The following is a 20,499-nucleotide window of genomic DNA, read 5'->3' as shown; positions in this document are numbered from 1 at the left end:
TTCAGTGGCTCCGAATAGTCTAGTTTGGTTTTTTAATTAAGATATGTATAAAGGTGCATACAAACAATTCAAACAGTCCAAAACCATTCAAGCCCTCAACAGCACAGAGGCAGCAGGAACAACAACAACAACATGAGGACACGTCCCTTCTCTGCTGGGTCCGACCAGGACCATCAGAACCAGTCACCGCCCGGGACCCGAGCTACTTCCGCCCCATGATGAAGCTGGGAGCCTCGGCGTCATCATCGGCCTCCCTCTCCTCCTCCTCCTCCTCCTCCTCGCTGCTAGCTGAGCTATGCTCGGCGTCACCGTCCTTCTTGTTTTTAGCCTCTAGCTTAGCTTTCTTAGCCATCAGCTTCTTCTGCTTCAGCTTGTCCCGCTTCCTCCGCCGCCTGGTCGTCCTCTCCTCCGCCTCTAGTTTGTTTTGCTCCACTTTGTCCAGATATTCCTGCTCTTTTTTCTGCTTCTCGGACAACTTGTCCAGGAAGTCTTGTCTCTGGTACTCTCTGCGTCGTAGGTGGCGATAAACGTGGAACTCCCCGCTCCCTGCACCGGCGCTGGAGCCCATCACATCCCTGACGAACTCCGGCGGGGCCCGCGGGTTCCACTCCTTCTGCCGGTCCGGGATGGGAGCAGGTTTCTCCGGGTTCCGCATCAGCCGCTCCAGCTTCAGCCGCTGTTCCTCCGCCGCACTTTTAGCGATTATTAACGGTTGACCCTCCTTCGCTCCTACTTTGGGCGCCTTGTTGTTCTTCTCTGCGTGCGCCGCCATTTTTCACAGCTTTGTCTTCTTCTTCGGTGTGTTCACACCGGAAGTGTTCTTCTTCCCTTCCTTTTTTATAGTGGTTGTCGAGCGCCAAGGCAAATTCCCGCCACCTACTGTGCTGTTTTGTAGCATTAAATGTCACTATTCATACTAATATTGATATTAACATGAATATTTGGAGTTTTACTCACTACTGTACTTCGGTATTCACGTGTTACGATCCTCTTCGGCGGTATTTATGCTCGCCACATTTGCAAACTCATCAGTTAAAAGTTAATTGAAGAAAAGAGGTGGCGGTCGTTGACGGCTTGCCAGTAGAGGTCTGAGTCAGGCTGGACAAACATGGAGAGTGGACACTTCTGAGTGTGACACATAAAGTTTACTCCACATCAAATACTTTTACTTGAGATGAATTTTGGCTGGAACTTCTTCTGTAACCTTAGCACTATTTTTGTTCGGCAGTTTCTATTTTTCACTTACACATCTTCCACTTGGATATTTCACATCTTTATCCAGTAGAACTCAACGCCTTTACAGAGGCAGTGTCTCCTCTGGCCACGCCCTGTTTTGTTTGTTTGTTTGTTTTCTAATACCAAAATATAAATAATACCATAAATGGGGACAGGGTCTTTTCTTGAGTAACTGACGCAAACAACGTGACTTTTCCGTCAGACAGCCAATCAGAGGGTAGTTCGTTTAGAGCGGCGGTCCAATGGCCGTCCAAGCCCCGCCCCTTCCTCCCGGCGTTACGTGTGTTCGTCGATTCCGGTCAAACAGTTGAAACTTAGCAGTTCGTTTCCCGTGAGGTTCCCTCGACGTTCTAGACCAGAACCCTCTTGAGACCATGACCAGCGTCATCAGCTACACCGCCCGGGGACTGCGGTTCTTCCTGCCCCGGGGAGCCGCGGCACGTCCGTGGACGACGGCCTCGGCCCGGCTCCTGTGCGCGGCGGCGGGCCCCCAGAAGGACCTTGGCGACATGGTGAAGAAGGACAAAGTGGTGGTCTTCATGAAGGGGACGCCGGCGCAGCCCATGTGCGGCTTCAGTAACGCGGTGGTCCAGATCCTCCGGATGCACGGAGTGGACGACTACGCCGCCTACAACGTGCTAGAGGACCAGGAGCTCAGACAAGGTCAGCATCGGGAAACCGACTGGTACCGAGCTAGCCACAAGTGCTTTCGAGCTCTGACAGTACCACGTAATATATGAAGTTTATGTATTTTTACTTCTGCGGGGACCGGGACTCCCCCGAATGCGACTTATCGTCCCTGCGAGTTTATCAGCGGCTTGCAGGCGCTCAGGGTGCGGCTCCGCGGCGGGCCGTTAGAAGGGAAGAGCCGGGGCTTCCAGCAGTGGTGTCGCCGTGCCGGTAGAAGCAAGACGCGCGGAGGAAGAAGGAAATGTTTTGTATCGTTGCATCAGGACTGTTATGACATGTAGTCAGCGGACACTCGTGACGTCAGCATGTGAGTCATCGTCAGCTCGGTAAACAGGTCGCTGGGGCTCGGTAACTGTTGAAGTTCCTCCCGGATGAATGTGACTGATGCTGGACCGGTGAGGGTGTGTGTGTGTGTGTGTGTGTCCAGGTTTCTGGCGCTCACTCACATTTGTTCTGGCACACTGAGGTTGTTTATTCTTACACAAGGGAAGCAAAGCCTGACGGGTGTTTTAAGTCCTCCTCGTCCACTGTTCACCTCTTGTATCTGTCAATCAACCATCTGTGAAAAGACACTACAGGGCAGGAGGCGGAGCTGCACACACCTGTGCTTCCTGCTGAAGTGCTTCACCTGAATTTTGGTGTGATGATCTCAGGTGTGTGTCTGCGGCACATTAGCTCCGCCCCTTTGAAGAATTGGCCACAGCTCATAGCTGATAGTATTTCTGGCCCTCGACCACGGACCACATCCTGGAGAACAGCTGGTGGTCGCTATTTTAGAACAAGGATGAGCTCAACTGAAACGGTGGACCCACGTCTTACTTTCCCTGTTCACACGCGCAGTAACGATCCTGTTCTCATCGGTCCTCCCAACTCTTCTTCCTGGATATTTAGGTGGGAAAGAGAACCGGATTTACAGGGAAATCTATTCTGGTTCTCATTCACACGTGGATTCAGTTCCATGGAAAGTGCTGGAACAGTCCTGGAAGGGCTGCGTGCGGGTATCAGACTATAGCCAGAAAGGCGGAGTGTTCTGGTTTTAATTCCCGTCTTCTTCCCTTTTCAGGAGTCAAGGACTTCTCCAACTGGCCGACGATCCCTCAGGTCTACTTCAACGGCGAGTTCGTGGGGGGGTGCGACATCCTGCTGCAGATGCACCAGAACGGAGATCTGGTGGAGGAACTGAAGAAGCTTGGCATCAACTCGGCGCTGCTGGACGTTGAGAAAGAATCCAAGTGACACTTTTAAACGAAACAGAGGACACGATGATCACCACAGACCTGGGCGGAGCCGACCACCGCCCCCCCTGACCTGGATCTGCTGCGTCTAACTCACCACACGCTTACTGAAGAGGGCGGAGATTTGCGCTCTCAGATCTGTCCAGTAGCAGTCGCTCATTAGACGAAGGTATGAAGCCGACCAGCTAGCAAAGCGCATCGTCTCTTGACCAAACTAAACCAGAACGGCGAGGACACGCAAGCGTTTTACCAAATTAACATTCAAACTAGGAGCCACATTTCTGGGTCGGATGCGTTCATGGTTCCAGGCTGGGTTAGCATGAGAGCAACGACTGAAGTCTCCCTGATGTTAGCAGCCACGCTTCAGTTCACCAAAGCTGCTCCTGTTTTTAGCCCCTCCCCCAGCCACCTGCGCTCAGGTCCAGGCCGCAGCAACACTTTTCCATCTTTGTTTTATTGCTGAGTCACTTCGATGTCCTCACACCCCTGGCCCTCGAAGGGAGAGTCCTGGCGTGAAAATGTTATGTATTAAATTAAGCCGATCTTGTTTGGCGAGACTTCTGCAAACCATGTTACACTCACGCGCCGCCAGTTAGGACCCAACAGCAGCGTCTGACAGGTTCCGGTTCTGCCCTGAACCACCCAACACGTGCTCCCTCTGTTTTATTGTGAAAATCCGCTGAAACGTAACAAATACGCCCTGGTAGCTCCTGATGGACAGCAGGTCTGTCAGTGGAGGGGGAAGGTGTTGATTTCTCTTTATTTTCTCACTGAGCCTAAGAATCGCTGCCATTTGTCATCTGTGTTTGTGGTCTGCAGCGATGGTCACGTAGTACACTGTAAGATATTCTAGAATGAAGTATATTTTAGCTGCATGTGAACCCTGTACCAATTAAATATTTTGACAGACATCTGGCCTGATGTGTTTGTCTGCTCTTTCCATGCACACTTGTAGCAGCTGTGGCACCAACCCTGGTCCCTGCTGGAGCCTCACTGCTGACTGCCAGAGGCAAACACGGGGGAACCGTTTACCCTTGGTGCAAATGTCTGAGGGTGCTAGAACAACGTGAGCACCTGAACGGTCCTGAACAGAACCTACCAGGGTGATCCCAGTGTTCTCACAGGTCAGGATAGACCTCGTGTTGAAGGGTCGTAAACTCAGATTCACACCTGGTTTGTTTTTCCACTTAAATGTGTTCAGTTTTCTCTATCGATGTCACGATCAAATAAAGACTTCCAAATACGTTGAAGTCTTTTAATATAAAACTATTTTACAAAACAGAACAGAGCAAAGCTGCTATAAATGTACAGTGTTGGTGCTGATAGTGGGAGACCTGTGAGGATGCGGGGCGGGGGTCAGAGCTTCTGCAGGAAGCGCAGCACCAGGTCCCTCAGCGTGGTGCGCAGCGGCTCGTTGTTGTCACAGACGATGTGGGTCCCGTCCTCCTCCAGCTGGATCAGAGTGTCCTCTGCCTGCAGGTGCAGAATGTGTCCGTCCGCCGTCTCCTCCACTTTCACCTCAGTGATGCCGTGCTGCAGGATGAGACACGCACACGTCAGCCCTTTCCTGACGTCCTCACGCAGCCGTCAGGCAGGAAAACAGTGGGAATCTTAGCCTGGGAGTGGCACTTCAGACCACAAACTGCGGTGCTGACCTTCTGCAGCGTGGTGAGGAAAGCCTCCAAGGGCACAGCTCCACTCAGCAGGGGTTTAGGGGCCGGCAACACCGGGGGTTCCTCCATCACCCGCTTCCTCTTCTTGCTGGGAGGTGCTGGAGGCGGTTTAGGCACCGACTGGAAACAAAGACAGTCAGTGATTGGTTTGTGGTGCTTCTGACCTCGTGTTGTGGATGTCTGTACTGACGCACCTGAAGCGTGTGTTTGTTGTCTTTGGAGTGCAGCACGGCCGACACGGTTGCCACGGAGACGCCGGGTTTGAGTTCCGAGGGCACCAGGGAGTTGGCCAGCTAGCAACAGAAAGGGCACATGATGCTAATTTCTCCACCATATCGCTCAGCACCATGTGTCACCGTCTCTGATTCTCACTGCCGGCTTCCTTCAGGCCTGATTTATTTCACACCTGAAAGACTTCCAGCTGCTGTGGCGCCTCACCTCTGGCAGGATGTAGACCCGTTCGTAGCGGCGTCTGAAGGGCAGGTTGAGTACGGAGCAGCGCCTGTAGGGCATGGGAGGGGGCTGCAGCTCCAGCATCAGATCTGAGCGGTGGGACTGGGTCAGCGGCGGCTGCGTGTACTGCTCTGGACACACCACATGGAGGGGCTGCAGGAGAGGAGACACGGGTCAACGTCAGTGAGCCTCATAGGCTGAAGGTGCTGCGTCAGGCTGATTCTGCTTCCCCAGAGCGGGGCAGCACTGGGGTCACACGCCTGCAGGTACAGTGTGACTACAAAATTACAGTAGGAGAGCATCAGGCTTGTTCTTTCTTTAGACTACAAGGTCAAGGGTTATGGTACCTGGACTTCCTTCAGCAGCTTTGACACCTGGTGGAAGTTGAGCCGCGTGTCGATGGGACAGTAAACACACTTCATAGCCAGCGGCTGGTAGGGAGCCAGAGCGTCCAGATAGGAGAAGTCTGGTTCTGGTGGGGTGAAGAACACAACAACAGGATGGCTTAGTTTCCCATCAGGCCTCAGGTGGGGTTTAACAGGCTCCACCCCTCACCAGTAAAGATGATGGTGTTGAGGCTGGATTTGCCCCACAGCTCCATGAAGTGAACCACGTCTCCGAAGCGCAGAGACGGGTGGCCGGTGAACACCACACACGGCTGGCGGAACTCGCTGCTGAAGTCCCCGTGGATGCTGGGGTAGTGCTTCAACTTGTTGGTCTGGATCAGCTGAAACAGGAACACATGATGTTGCTACATGGACTATCCGGTTACCGTGGCGACCCTACTAAATGATCGCCATCTGCCAGTTTGAGAACAAATTCCCGATTTCCTGCTGTGCAGCATCTCTGGAGAACAGAGAGGAGGCGAGGATGTGCGGGTCTCACCTCGGCGTGGGGGAATGGAGGCTCAGGTAGATACACCTTTGACTGCTTGTTGTGACAAAGCCTGGAATGACAGAAAACTTGGATTCTGGAAATACCGAAAAACACACGTAACCATTTGAAAATCGGATATTTTTTTCTGTATTTCCCAAACATTACCTCAAGTCCAAAAATCATCTATTTGCCACATTTTGGGAGAGAATTGGTCAGACAAACATGGCAGAAACAGGATGAGCGCGTTGACAGAGTTAGGACCAGCAGCTGGTGGTTCAGGCGCTGCTGCTCTGTTACCAGGTCACAGAAACGACGATGCATGTTTCTGAAAGTGCTCCGTTACAACCATAAAAGTCACATAAGACATGTGACATTTGCTCATCATGTTTCAACCTTTTGTCTGATCCTCCATCAAACCTGTTATTTTCCTTTCTCAACGGCTGCTCACCATTCAGCAAAGATCTGGGAGAACTCTAGGGAGCTGTTGGCCACAGGTGAGATGAAGTAGAAGGGCGTGGTCCCCAGGTTGGCGCTCTCGATGAACTGGTACAGGCACTCCAGCAAGTCGTAGATCACCCCTGACGAGTAGCACGGCACCAGCACATTCCCGCCTGCGCGAATCGTCATGGCTGCAGAAACACGGAAAACACGGAGACTTTCAGAACACGATGAGGGTCGAGCCTCGCTGACGGGCTGGAGTCAACCCACCCAGGTTGCTGCAGAATTCTCCCAGCATGCCATCTGGGTTGGCGGTGGGCATCTGGGTGAGGCCCGTCAGGATCAGAACATCGCTGTTCTTCAGAGAGCTCTGGTCCATCGGCTGGAGGACGAGAGGATGAGAAAGGTGGCAGAGCGGGAGAGACTGAGAGACAGTTTTTAACACCAGCATGTCAGTGTTTTCACATCCAAACACTTCTGATGTCATCAGGCACACAGAAACTGGAACACTGTGCCCCCCCCCCCCATTACACATAAACCCAATAAATCAAAGATGTGTCATTGATCCTGCACTTAAAACCATCAATGTTCCTGCAGAGCAGCTGCTCGTGTCTGAGGTATGATGTCAGCGTCAGCTGGAGAACGCCAAGCGTCCTACTGAGCGTCTCTGTGGAACTCCTCAGCACACAGATAAAGACGAGACCCTAATGAGTACGCTGCATGATGGGCTGTCCAACATGGGGTCCGTGGGCCAAATTTGGCTCAGCAGATGTAAAAAAATAAATAAATGAATTGGATATCCTTGTTTATTCTGTTTGATTTTGTGACGTAAAAATATGTAGAATGTTTCATCTTTTTTAAGATCAAGTGACAGCACAGGACACTCGTGGGGCTCAAGGGGAAGGACGGAGCGGTGAAGACAGTGGGGGACAGATGAAGAGCATTTGAACAGCACCCTGTGTTTGGTTCTGGCCCACAGCCCCACATGAAGTTCCAGCTTTGGTCCTTGAAGGGAGAAAGTGGGGGACCTCCTGCACTATGTAGACCATTCAGGACATCAGACTGGCGTAACATCATGGAACACTCAAACAACATCAGCCACTCTGGAAGTCTGTGTGCTGGAGACTCCATTTCCTCCAGAAACTCAACAGCGTGGAAGCCCAAACACGAGCCAGCAGCTCAGAGTCCCACCGGGAAGCCTACCTGAGGGTGCGTGGTGAGGAGGGACGAGCCTGACACATACGACACTTTCTCGTGATGAGACTGGATGATCCAGTTGGAGCTCCCGAGCGAGTAACCAGAGCTTAACGGGGAGATCTGAACAGCTCCAAACAACTCCTGCGGGAAAATACAGTCGCAGCTACTTGAACCAACAACACACCATTGATCTGAGATAAACACTGACATCACGTGGCAGGGAAAATTAAAATAACAAGTTCTTTCTGTTAATGGTGAGGTTTCATGATCTCTTAGAAAATTACACCAATTCTCTCCAGACTTCTTTTCAAATATCCTTTTCTACATAACAAACTGGGTGGAGACACTGTTGAAAGGAAGACTTGCATCACTGACAGAAGAAGTTCTTACCACTTTCTGTGAATAACCCACAAGCTGCACTCGACTGAGGGCAGAGTTGACCTCCTGCATACCGTAGCATCGCTTCCACGTCCACACGTCCCCGGCATCCTTCAGGGGTCCCGGGAGCATCCTGACATGACACACTGACTTATTCAATCAGACTGAACACAAAGAACAGCAAGAAAGACAGCAGCACTTCACGGTTGGAAGTGAATCAGAACCAACAGGCAGAACGCAGACGGAATCAAATAATCTCTAGATTTTACAAAGACAGATGTTGTCCTAAACAAGCCAGACTACTTGTACTTGGCCCCTCCTATCATTCATTCTGTCTAGAAGAGCGTGCGCACCTTTGTATTTCCTTATTCTTCCAGCAAGTGGCAGATTGGGCTTTAGGAACTCTCTCCATGAAGTTCACCAGCTCCTCCATCAGCAGCCTGAGGACAGAGAGGAAGAGGATCTGTGTCCGAGGTTCAGGCACAACCAAGAGGGGACGTACAGAGTTAAAACGTCATGGCGATCCTTCTCTAAGGGGTGGAAGGGTGGTCCCCATGTCTGCTCACCTGCCGATCTGCAGGGTGGGCTCTGTGGCGTACACCGTCCCGGTGAAGCCAGTGTGCTCCGTGATGTAGGGCAGCGCCATCATGCAGTGGTAGTTGGAGATCAGGACGACATCGATGGTGGACAGATCCAGCAGTTCTCTCTGTGGTGAACGTGATGCCGGCATTCTCAGCAACCCATTCTGACTTCATAATGTTTTCAGTACAGATTGTGGAAGTATCTGTCATCACTAACAGTGATGAGAGGACCGACGTAGCCAAAACAGCTGAGAATGATGAGTATTTTCACGTTGAATCAATGACTTAGAGACTTTAGAAGGTCACAGAGGTTTGAAATGCTCATCAGCATCTGTGCTGCCCACCCGACACTCAGAACCACGAGATTTGATGTCATTAATGATGAAGAAAGCAGAAAATCCTGATATTTTGGAGTCTGGGATCGTCAAACTCTAACAGCTGAGTGATTGCCAAATCGCTTTCTTTTGATTGACTATGGGATTTATTGTCGCTGCTCTAATGGCCACAAACCAAATGCTGCCATTTTCAAAAGGTACAGTGTGCGTTACTACCTCAGGGAGACAGAACTCCGGCTGTGAGTCCACAAACACTCTTCCTGCACAATCCTTCAGCTCCTGGAGAGACAGAGAGTTGGTTTGTGTCGTCTTTTATCACGAGATGTGTTGCAGGGAAATGAATCGAGAGCTGGAATCCTGAGAGTACCGCCATCATGACTCAGCTGATAAACATTGCATGACGTCAAGCTTCTAAATTGCTTTTGTCAGCGCTGGCGTGTTTTTGTGACTGTTGCTCACTGCAAACTGATGATGCGTCTCTGCTGCTGAAGAGGAGCAGACAAGCAGGCATGCGAACCACACCTACTGTGTGCTGACACTGGGCTCACAGTAGCCGATAAAATGCTCTTTTAATCAATAAAAATCTGATCAGGACTCAATATGGGAATCAAACTAAAAACAGACATTCCAGCTCATCAAGAGATAATAAAACAGCTCCGTTAATGAAGCCTCCAGAGGCTGCTTTCACCCCACATGGAGAAGTCACCTGGAATCAGCAGCTGGTATACCGACAATAACACAGAAGCACCAACAACCCTCAAAACACTTTTTCACTGTGCAAAAAAAAAACAAATTACACTAAAAACACAAGTGTGACATAAGAAACAGCTACAAAACCGTGAGGCGTCTGGCGTTATAAAACACTGGAGGTCAGAGGTCAGCGGAGGCAGCCATAAGAAGAGCCAAGAAGAAGAAGAAGAAGAGTAACAACAGCATCTGATGTCATGAAATGCCTGGAAACACTGAACATACGGGGTGGGCTGATCTCACAGAGGGAATATGAACATGTTTCTCAAACCTTTTCCAAATTTAACGTTCCGTCTTTGGAGACCCAGCCAGGAAGCTTGGAGAGCCTCGGACTGCAGGGGACAACGACAAAGAGAACTCCATGATTCAGAGCGAGTGAGTGAATGAATGAATGAATGAGTGAGTGAGTGAGTGAGTGAGTGAGTGATGAACGCAGTCACTGACCTGTGCACCAGCGGCAGCGGTAAGAAGTGGAGGACAGAGGTGGTGTCCAGTCCACAGTCCAGCATGATCGTGGTGGACTTAAACTTGAGAACATTGCAAGGCAGCGTAGGATGACCGGACAGGCAATACTGACAGAGACACGGAGACATCTGTGAGAGACGGTGTCAGCCACCAAAGGCGCAGACTCAGAGTGGACAGGGGACTCCATAGTTGCTGAGTTACATGCAATGTGATCGATGTAGCCTCACTGCTCAGAGAAGACTGCACCGCTAACAGACGTCCCATCAGTGTCCAGACTAAGCTAACAGAGCTAGCTATCGTTAGCGGTGACGGACGGCTCTACACACGCTTCTGTCCCCAGAAACTTTACTGCCTGCACGTTAATTGTAGGAACAACCAGCTTACTTACCAACTTCATCTTAAACACAAACAATAGCTGATAAATTAGGTTATGGGGTGGGGGTGTTCGCTAACACATCATCCTGCCAGTTTTCTTCTTCCGTTTGGCGATTCCTAAGAGGAGATGGAGGGGACACAGCGCCACCTACCGTGCAGGAGTGCCACCGCGGTCCTCCTCCTGGCGGCAGCCCGCGTCTGCAAGCACCTTGCTGGGCCTGATGTGTGAAGATGGATTGTATTGAACAAATAATTTATTTTATCACGTTTATAAACTTGACCTAATCATTTAAGTCATAAATTCATATTCTGCTTTACCAAAAAAGAACATGAGGCTTTTTACAAGCTAGCCATTCTCCAAAACACAATAAAATGATGCATTCATTTATTGAAATTTATTGACATTAATTGAAATTTCTTGAGTACATGATCACAGGAAACAGCTCGCCACATTTGTGTCACTGATTTTATCTGACTGGCCATGTGATGACAACAAAAGCCTTTTAGGTTGATTTTTTTTAACCATGGAACAGTGCAGCTTTAGGTTTTTCATTAAAGTTGTGCCGTTTACCACCTGACACAGAATGCCTCTACAGAGGGGAGACAAGCGTCTTTAGGGATTTCCTCCTCTCTGTTTTCCTCTGATGAGACCCAAGCACTGCCCCTTGGTCCGTTTATTATACGTATTTATGCATACTTGAAGTATGGCTTTGATGCTGTGAAACACCTGATCATGAACCAGAACATGAGAACAGATGTCATCATTGATTAGTTGAGTCTTGACACCATGTTTTCAAATGTGTCCATTTCTCCTTCAGGCTGGTGGACTGTCAGCTCTCAAAGAGAAGCTGTGCAGTTCTGTCTTCAGTTCTCAGCTCTCAGTCCTCCAGTCTCAGACAACTGGACCTGAGCCTGAACCTGCTGGAGGATTCAGGAGTGGAGCTGCTGTCTGCTGGACTGAAGGATCCTCACTGTCACCTGGAAGTTCTCAGGTCAGAGAACAGCTCTGATCTCATCAGGCCTCCACGCCATCAACACGCGTGGTGGGAGGGGTTGTGTCTCCAGGGCATCCTTAGTTTCCTACTTCGTCAGCCTTGTCTGAGGCAGCTCACAGGAGTAACTCTCACCACCTGTTTATATCCGAGTCAGTTGCATCTTCTCCTTACACTCGACCCTCAAAAGTAGTCACGCGTCTGATAAAGCAAGAGAGATAACCATCAGTTGCCTTACTCATGAACCCAGGATCTCTTTATTTCTACGCATTTATCTTTCAACACATTCTTATTCACGTTTATGTTGATCCTGTGTTGTTCACACACTGATAAAGGTCCTTGAATTTGAAATGAAACTCCCAGAAAGTGAGAAGTGCTGCTCTGAGGGCTCCCTCATCTTAGCACCTGCTGCATGTAGACCTTCAACACCACAGCCTCTCTCCTCTCTACAGGAACTTCAATCCCCAGGTGAGTGACCTCTGCTCTACCACCTGCATCACAAAGCCAACACATCGTAGGTCACAACGCTGCACCGAGGAGTTCCATGATCTGCTCTGTATTTTACATTCATATGTATGTGCAAAACTCTGTGTGTGGGTGTATATATACACATATATGTACATACATGTATGTACATACATGTATGTACATATAGGTGTATACAAGTATATACGTGTATATACAAAAGTTTTTGGTCCTCTGCTTGAAGGTAAATTCTCAAATAAGCAGGTACATGACACAGCAAGACCGTGTGTTATTTTAGTTCATTGGAGCCAGTAACAGACACATTTTTCTGCTTCCCTCCGGAACACAACTGTCTGAGGCCTCTCGTCACAGCGATTGTCGTCGTCACATGACCTGCTAGCCAATCAGAGTCGTCGCAGCACGCATGCCTGGACGTATTTTCCTGGTAGCAAAATGTCAAGCTATCTAAACTGAAAATGTAACGATCAATGCTGTGCGCTGGTGATTCTGTGTGTATGTGACCGATACAAACATGACGTAGTCTTACAGTCGAGTGACTCTCCACCCTCCGCGAGCTGCTCCTGTGCCATAGGCTAACTAGCCACCTAGCTAGCTGGCTAACTAGCTAGCACTTTCCTGATCGCACAGCGAGCGGTCAAACGGTGACTCACACCAGCCGCTACAAGAAGTCGAGACGGCAAACAAGTTGTCATGTTACACAACCGTCAGCTTTGTCTGGCAGTGTAGCTCTTTACCTCCGGCACACCGTCCGAATCCTTTTACAACACTCGTTCCTGTGTGTTTTCCGTACATTTTGGTGGCTACAGCTGAAGGAGGCTCGCCCGCTGGAGTAACGACGGAGCTCTTATGTTTTCTCATGGAGGATTTGTCCAGTTGTTAGTCAAGAAGATTTACGGGTGGACGAGGACAGGTAGGTTTGAAAAGTTACACCTCAACTCGTTCAGACTGCCGTCACCAGCAGTCCGAGCCGTCCTGGAGAACAACAACCAACGCTCCTATTCGACATGAAGTCGCTCGAGCTCGGCCACACTTCAGCCTCTCTGTCTGCTGCCATTAAAAACCTTTGGAATAGTGAAGAAGTTGAGTTTTAACCATCACAATCCCGGTCATCGCTCCAACAAAATAACGTTTTTCTTTTTTTTAACTTCAATGTTAGTTTGCTGGTCTTTCTTTGTCCATGCTGTTGTATTTGTGCTCATTGTTCTATCCTTGTTTCTGATGCTTCGGATGTGAAGGAGCTATTAAACCAAACCTAATTTGTTCTAAGTGTCCATGTCTTTACTCCCCAGATCAGAGGAGGTACCAGCTGGGCTTCTTCGCCATGGGAAACACCTGCAGTAACAACCTGGGTATCCCTCCTGCCAAGGGCTCCAGCGCTGTGGGATGCACCGACCTGATGATGGATCACACTGTGCAGGTGAGGAGGGAAATCCTCGGGTACAGTGGGCCGGACCGTGAGTGAGTCTGGGCTTAGAGGAACAGTAAATAACCGACTGTTGAACTGAACCAACAGGGCAGCTTCTTCCGCCTCTACTATCCCTGCCAGGAGACCGAACAAGCAGAGAAACCCGACTGGGTTCCGTGCAGAGAGTACTTTAATGGTCTGGCTGACTTCATGAAGATCAACCGGACCCTCAGTGAAAGAATATTCAACCACCTCTTTGGTAAATGCTCTCTCACAGCACTTGAACACCAGGGTAGGATGATGGACCTCGGGGCAAACCTTTCGTCGGTGGTGGACGTCACTCAGGAGAGTTTCTGAAATCCTCTAAGCTCGTTTCTGCCATTGCACAGCACATGAGCGCCTCAGTTACCGTGGTTACACTTCACTCACATCAATCTATTAACTTCTGTAGGAGTCGAACTGGCCTCTGCAGATCAAACAGAATCAGAGGGGAGGAATTAACAGAACAAATCTACCAACTCCAATCAGACAGATGCGTGTAATTAAAGGGCTTCAGTCTCTCCTCCTCGTTCATCCACTGGAGTCCAGCAGAGGAGGTCTTGAAGAGGCTGGCACGGTTCTCCTTTAAAAGAACTTTTTAGAAACACTCACGGAAGTACTTTGGTACTTGAGGGAAATATCATAAGAAAGTACTTTGGTACTTGAGGGAAATATCATAAGGAAGTACTTTGGTACTTGAGGGAAATATCATAAGAAAGTACTTTGGTACTTGAGGGAAATATCATAAGAAAGTACTTTGGTACTTGAGGGAAATATCATAAAGTACTTTGGTACTTGAGGGAAATATCATAAGGAAGTACTTTGGTACTTGAGGGAAATATCATAAGGAAGTACTTTGGTACTTGAGGGAAATATCATAAGAAAGTACTTTGGTACTTGAGGGAAATATCATAAGAAAGTGCTTTGGTACTTGAGGGAAATATCATAAAGTACTTTGGTACTTGAGGGAAATATCATAAGAAAGTGCTTTGGTACTTGAGGGAAATATCATAAAGTACTTTGGTACTTGAGGGAAATATCATAAGAAAGTACTTTGGTACTTGAGGGAAATATCATAAGAAAGTACTTTGGTACTTGAGGGAAATATCATAAGAAAGTGCTTTGGTACTTGAGGGAAATATCATAAAGTACTTTGGTACTTGAGGGAAATATCATAAGAAAGTACTTTGGTAGTAAAGTGTGGTTTTAAGTATCCGGCTACAGGAACGCTTGGTTCCCTCGAGTATTTGTTCTTAGAGAAATCAGTGAGTTCTTAGACTGCAGGGTGGTTCTCTCCTGTGTTCTAAAATAGGGGTTGGTCCCCACCCACTGTCGGATGGAAGTCGATCTAATCAGCCCAACTATCCTCCCGCCAATCCAGAACCAAACTTGAGAAAACGTCAATGTTCAAATGAAAATCAAAGACAAACTCCAAAAGTAAGAAAATGTCCCAGAGCCGCCAGACGGCGCCACAGCAGCGCTAACCCTGCTGGTTACTGGAGAACAAGTGATGATGTCAGCCGAGGTCACTCCATCACCGGTCCGAGGCGGGCTGGGCCCTGGGTCAGAACTCAGTCGTAGTGTTTATTGATTTAAAGGGACAGAGAACCTTCCCTCCTCCGTGCTGCATTCGCTGAGACTCTCACTAGTTAGCTTAGCACAGTGAATGGTAGTGGGCCACAAGCCTTCCCGGACCTTTGTCAAAAGTAGCCGGAACTACTTTCTTGACTGGGCGCAGTGATCTGACGTGGATCTCTGTTCCCTCAGTACGAGTCCTTCAGCAGCAATCGCCCCCGACACCCAATAGTGCTGCTGGCGGAGCGCTGAAGATGGCCGTCTGACAACAAGCAGGTTTACTGCGCTCCACGGCGGTGGATCAGCCCGAGACCGGGGCGGCAGGGAGTGGAGAGATTTGGAAGCAAACTGAAACCTCGCTTTTCAGTCTAGCTTTGAACTGAAGTTGATCTTATTGAGTGTTTAGAAACTTGCTTTTACCGTTTTATCATCATATCTTTGGTTCTTATTCTATGTTCCCACCTGCTCATTTACACGTCATCCTATTTATGAGAACACTTTGTGCTCTCATCTATTTTTATTGATCATCTTATTTTCTACCCGTTTGTCAGGTGTTGTTCTGCAGTTCGTTTCCTGACCAGTGATGGTGTTTGAATGAGATATAATATAAAATAATAAAATATATAGAAATGTGTGCGTTTGGGTTCTGATGTGAAGCACTTTGTTTTACCTTTGTATGAAAAGTGCGTCATCAAGTGTGAACGAACCGAGGCAGCTTTGGTCTGAAGCACCTGAGTTGTTCCGTGGCAGCGTGTTTTTGTTGTTTATATGTCAGCATTGTTCTCAAGGGCCAACGCCATCATGGCCTCTGTGGTAGGAATAACTGACTGAATTCTAGTAATCGTGTGTATTTCACACGGCGGTGGAGCGTTCGAACGCCAGCAGCAGGCGTGAAGCTAGAAAACCCTTCTGGATGCTCTAACCCTGCTGGTCTCCACCCCTCAGGCTCCTTCAAGATTCCAGCCTTCCTGGATGCTCCCTTTCAGTCGAATGGGAAATGTCCCATCGTGATCTTCTCCCACGGCCTGGGAGCCTTCAGGTGTGTCCCCCCACACACAGTTCTAGTACTGCCTTTGTATTTACACGGCACGCGCGCACACTCACTGTGTGTCTCCTTTTGTCTTTGCCAGGACTTTGTACTCAGCCATCTGTGCAGAGCTGGCCTCTCGGGGCTTCATCGTGGCTTCAGTGGAACACAGGTAATCGATTACTTCAGGCCGGGAGCTGGGAGCCACAGTCCAAGCAGACGTCACTCACATCACGTTCAGAACACAACGAATCAAAGCTCAAACATTTCAGTTGGAGGAAACTCTATTTGTGTTTTCCTGGAGAAACAATACCAGAGGTTGGTCTCCATGGATAAGCGGCAGTCTGATGAAAAGCGCGTGCAGACAATAGAACCGCCAGCTCATCACATTTCTATTCAGTCTAGAGCAAAGAGGACCGTATGGAGGTGAATGGACACACATGGTCGTCACCCGTGTGGATCCAAGTGGCGCTCTTGTAAAGTTCAGCTGCAGGTTAAAGGTTACAGCTGCAGAGTTGAGCTAATTCACCTGCTGCTTCGTAGCTGAAGACGCCAACGCTGCTGCGTCCTGAGCTCACTCAGACCTTCAACACGCTCTCCTCCGCCACAGCGTTGGTTACCAGCTGCAGTGAGCTGCCATAGCGAGTTACAACCTTCAGATTAGCTGCTCAGGTGTGTGTGTGTATGTGTGTGGAATGGAGATGGGCACTATTTTAATAAACGGGAGAAAAGCCAGATTCATACAAGATTAACGATCAAACTGCAAGCAAGTGTAGAATCCTCACGTGCAAAACTCTTCTTTCCTGGCATCTCCAGGACTTCTTAAATGTTCCAGGAGAATATTTTGTCAGTCATCATATAAACAAGCTCACGTTGAAATAATGAAACCAATGAGTGCTAGCTTGTCTTCTGTTGCTTCTACTGGAGCCCAAACTGATCAGAACTCAGGTTCCCCCACTGTGGCACCCTGTTAAACCAGCTGATTCTGGTGCCTCCACAGGACCTGCAGACGAGGCCAGTAGGAGCTCAAGTCAAGACCGTATCTAAGAGAAAACTGTTCCTTCTTAATATTTGTGGATATTTTTTCCTGTAAATCAGACTTGAGCCACTGAAGCACACAAAAACAAACCCTTTGTATTTGTAATTTCACAGTATTTCCTTGTAGCGTTTCAGGTTTAAGTTCCTGACTTAGGGAAAAGCTTCCACGTGGGTCAAGAGTCAGACCCATGCACGTGACCTGTTCTGTACTTCACCCCCACATCTGGAGAATGACTCTATCCTCTTCATGCAGGGACCTGTCCGCCTCGGCTACCTTCTTTTTTCGGGAGAAGATGGAGGCGGAGAAGGCCTCGTGTCCTGACAAGCTGGCCAAGGAGTGGATGTACTACAGGCCGCTGCAGCCGGGAGAGAACGAGTTCCCCGTCAGAAATAAGCAAGTATGAAGTGTTACGTCAAAGTGAAATCAAAGCTGGGCGCTGAACTCAGTGACTCACAGGCGATGCTGGTGATGTGAAGGATTTCACAACACGTGAACCGAAGCTGTGTGGCAACAGGCAGCAGTGACACACGCATCCTGCTTCCTTGAGTCTCTTCTGTCTGTGTGTCCCACCTGCCAGTGTTTGATATGTACGCGTGGTCGCTCTTCCGTGTCCTTCCCAGGTGAAACAGCGAGCCGATGAATGCGTTCTGGCTCTGGGGCGACTGACGGACATCAACTCTGGAATCCCAGTGCAGAATGTTCTACAAACACAGTTTGACTGGAAGATGCTGGAGGTGACGTTCTCATGTTGAGGGTTATTACAGAACATGGATGAAGGGTTTAGTGTCAGGATCCAGGTCTCGACACCATGATCCGTCTCAATTATGGCTTCCCGACCTTTCCCCTCATTAGTTTAAATGGATGATGTGGTGAAGTCTGCATGACGACTCATGATGAGCTGTTTACTTAGGAATGTCCAGCAGATAAGAGTTTAACTGGTTCATATTTTCAGGTTGACCACACGTGTCATTCAATTCATTCTTCCAGGAACACGTCACTGAGTCAGAAAATCCGGGCTCGTTAAGGGCCGGGCAGGCAGACTCGTGTGCTAACGGCTAAAATGGCCATCCCCAGTTAAAATCCACAATTGCAGACCAGGTGCAACTGGGATGTGTTGGTCCTGGGCTGGAATGGAACTAAAATCCAGGATTAGAGAATCCGTTGTGGACGACAGTGATTCATTTGCATACGACGCAGGGACATGAGATTCACCAGAACAGTCCCCTAGCGATCAGATCACTCAGGTCTCAGATGAACAGATTCAGCCAGAGGTCAAGTCTGCAAGGTCAACTCCCCGGGAGCTTGTGGTAGTGAACGTGTCCCTCCTGTCCTGCCCAACAGAACTCCATGGATCTGAACAGAGTAGCAGTAATGGGACATTCCTTTGGGGGGGCGACGGTGATCGAAGCGCTGTGCAAAGAACCTAAATTCAAGTACGTGGTGGAAGGTTCAGGTCGCACAAAGGTTCTCAGGATGAAAGCTAACCCCTCACCTGAGCTTGTTCCAGTAATTAATAACATTTAAAAACCACATATTCCTCGTAGATGTGGACCTGAGTAGTGTTCCTCTTTGCTGACAGGTGTGGCGTAGCCCTGGACGCCTGGATGTTCCCCCTCGAGGACGAGATCTTTCCTCGAGTGAGACAGCCCATCTTTTTCATCAACTCTGAGAAGTTTCAGTGGGCGGCAAACATCAGCCACATGAAGAAGATGTTCTGTCCTGACGTCCAGAGGAAAATGATCACCATCAGGTACCTCCAGTAGAATGAACACACACACACACAAAATTACCCCATTGGGACAGAACACAGATCGTTTCTTGTGATCCCCTCAGAGGTGCAGTCCACCAGAGTTTCCCCGACTTCACCTTCCTGACGGGCAACTGGATTGGCAAGCTGATGAAGCTGAAGGGAGAGATAGACCCAGAAGTGGCCATAGACCTCTGCAACAAGGCCACGTTAGCCTTCCTGCAGCAGCATCTTGGTAGGAGGAGCATTACAAGTGCTGGCATCTCCTGAATAGACCCGCTGTGCTCTGCTGAAATTGGGCTTCAAGCTGTCTGTGATTCTGCAGGTTTGGAGAAGGACTTCAACCGGTGGGACCACCTGATTGACGGGGAAGATGAAAACCTCATTCCAGGAACGAATGTAACGGTTCTTCAGGCTGCAATCTGAGCCGCACTGTGCCTCTCACACTGCTGGAATACCTGGGACGTCCTCAACAGTCCCTCAGAGACTCATGGAACATGTGAAGACGGTACTGCAGGCTAATTTATGCAAATGTGTTTGAAAGTGGATGATGGACGTTTGGTATATCTTGTGTTTTTGTGCCACACCTGAACGATCAACTGCCACACGAGAGAACCCATAGAAATTAAGGTTGTATCGGAATGTTTCTCCACGGGAAGAAAAAAACCAGTTCATGCAGACTTGGAATTTAGTTCAAAATTCTCCACGAGAAACGTTGGTAGAGAGCCCATCAGTTTACTAGATCCTTAAGATCCTCTGGGACGGTTGAGACAACCTCACTGTTACGTTAGCATGTCTCAGCATGTTGACAGTTACCTTCTCTGTTCAAGATCCTTCTTTTTCAGGCCTTCATTAACATGACAAACGGATTTATTAAATGCTGCGCACCTCAATGAACATTAATTCTGTTGAGAAAATACTTTGCTTCACTCAGCAGAAACAAGCATTGTTGTCACGTTCCCTTATGATTCAGGTCTCAGCGTTAATCTCTACCTCGTCAGTAGACATGATTCTCTTGACAACCTCAGTGTACCAATGATTGTTTCATGAGGCCAGAATGTTGCACACCTACGAGCAGCTTTCCACTGTGACAAGTGGTGCCCCCGATGACTCCATTCTCTGTAGTGTTGAAATACCGCTATTCTATGTCTGACATGACCTGCCAAGCGACAAGCTTCTCTGACTGCTGTGTGATGACGAGTCGACACAGGAATGTGGATAAAAGCCTCCTGTACTTCAGTCTACTTAATAACTAAATGTAGAATCATGCAATTACACCAGTAACTCAGAGGCACTTAGAGGATACAGACATCTGAGACCAAGAGCTCCCCACATGTATGAAGAAGCAATGTGCCTTCACTCACAGTTCTGTTCATCCTGGTCAATGCAATGTAACATTTTTATACACAGACTGTCTGAAATACCTGAATGTGTACACATCCAATAAATCTGGTTTGTATACGTATGGACGGGTTTGTACTTTGGGTCGATCAGTAATGGAGGAAGGACG

At 48.8% G+C, this 20,499-nt stretch overlaps 4 protein-coding genes across 4 annotated transcripts; 2 read left to right on the top strand and 2 right to left on the bottom strand.

Moving 5' to 3' along the window:
* Positions 1-15: 15 nt before the first annotated feature.
* prkrip1 (PRKR interacting protein 1) lies at positions 16-2,258 on the bottom strand. Its single transcript, XM_086190224.1, has 2 exons — positions 1,247-2,258; positions 16-1,098 (listed from the first exon to the last, which is right to left on the bottom strand). Exon 2 carries the CDS (start codon positions 770-772, stop codon positions 203-205), a length of 570 nt encoding a protein of 189 aa, XP_086046350.1. The 5' UTR covers positions 773-1,098; positions 1,247-2,258; the 3' UTR covers positions 16-202.
* glrx5 (glutaredoxin 5 homolog (S. cerevisiae)) lies at positions 1,487-4,072 on the top strand. The gene is made up of 2 exons (XM_086190225.1): positions 1,487-1,899; positions 2,990-4,072. Exons 1-2 carry the CDS (start codon positions 1,611-1,613, stop codon positions 3,160-3,162), a joined length of 462 nt encoding a protein of 153 aa, XP_086046351.1. The 5' UTR covers positions 1,487-1,610; the 3' UTR covers positions 3,163-4,072.
* A 317-nt stretch (positions 4,073-4,389) lies between these two features.
* On the bottom strand, positions 4,390-10,801 carry ints9 (integrator complex subunit 9). Its single transcript, XM_086190221.1, has 17 exons — positions 10,693-10,801; positions 10,284-10,411; positions 10,111-10,171; positions 9,309-9,371; positions 8,743-8,882; positions 8,530-8,616; positions 8,189-8,309; positions 7,805-7,939; positions 6,872-6,983; positions 6,612-6,792; positions 6,173-6,233; positions 5,843-6,014; positions 5,635-5,759; positions 5,273-5,440; positions 5,029-5,127; positions 4,817-4,954; positions 4,390-4,694 (listed from the first exon to the last, which is right to left on the bottom strand). The coding sequence occupies exons 1-17, from the start codon at positions 10,699-10,701 to the stop codon at positions 4,518-4,520; spliced, it is 1,977 nt and encodes a 658-aa protein (XP_086046347.1). The 5' UTR covers positions 10,702-10,801; the 3' UTR covers positions 4,390-4,517.
* A 1,767-nt stretch (positions 10,802-12,568) lies between these two features.
* On the top strand, positions 12,569-20,445 carry pla2g7 (phospholipase A2, group VII (platelet-activating factor acetylhydrolase, plasma)). Its single transcript, XM_086188696.1, has 11 exons — positions 12,569-13,067; positions 13,447-13,574; positions 13,671-13,821; positions 16,122-16,215; positions 16,307-16,375; positions 17,495-17,639; positions 17,863-17,976; positions 18,584-18,675; positions 18,822-18,992; positions 19,076-19,224; positions 19,315-20,445. The coding sequence occupies exons 1-11, from the start codon at positions 13,004-13,006 to the stop codon at positions 19,413-19,415; spliced, it is 1,278 nt and encodes a 425-aa protein (XP_086044822.1). The 5' UTR covers positions 12,569-13,003; the 3' UTR covers positions 19,416-20,445.
* The last annotated feature ends 54 nt before the right edge of the window (positions 20,446-20,499 follow it).

The sequence above is a fragment of the Aulostomus chinensis genome, chromosome 20, assembly GCF_037954235.1.
Source record: "Aulostomus chinensis isolate RoL2024-O1b breed Wild chromosome 20, RoL_Achi_v1.0, whole genome shotgun sequence".
Classification (NCBI taxonomy): Eukaryota; Metazoa; Chordata; class Actinopteri; order Syngnathiformes; family Aulostomidae; genus Aulostomus; species Aulostomus chinensis.
Note: the sequence above shows the minus strand (reverse complement) of the source record. Positions and strands in the feature narration are given on the sequence as shown.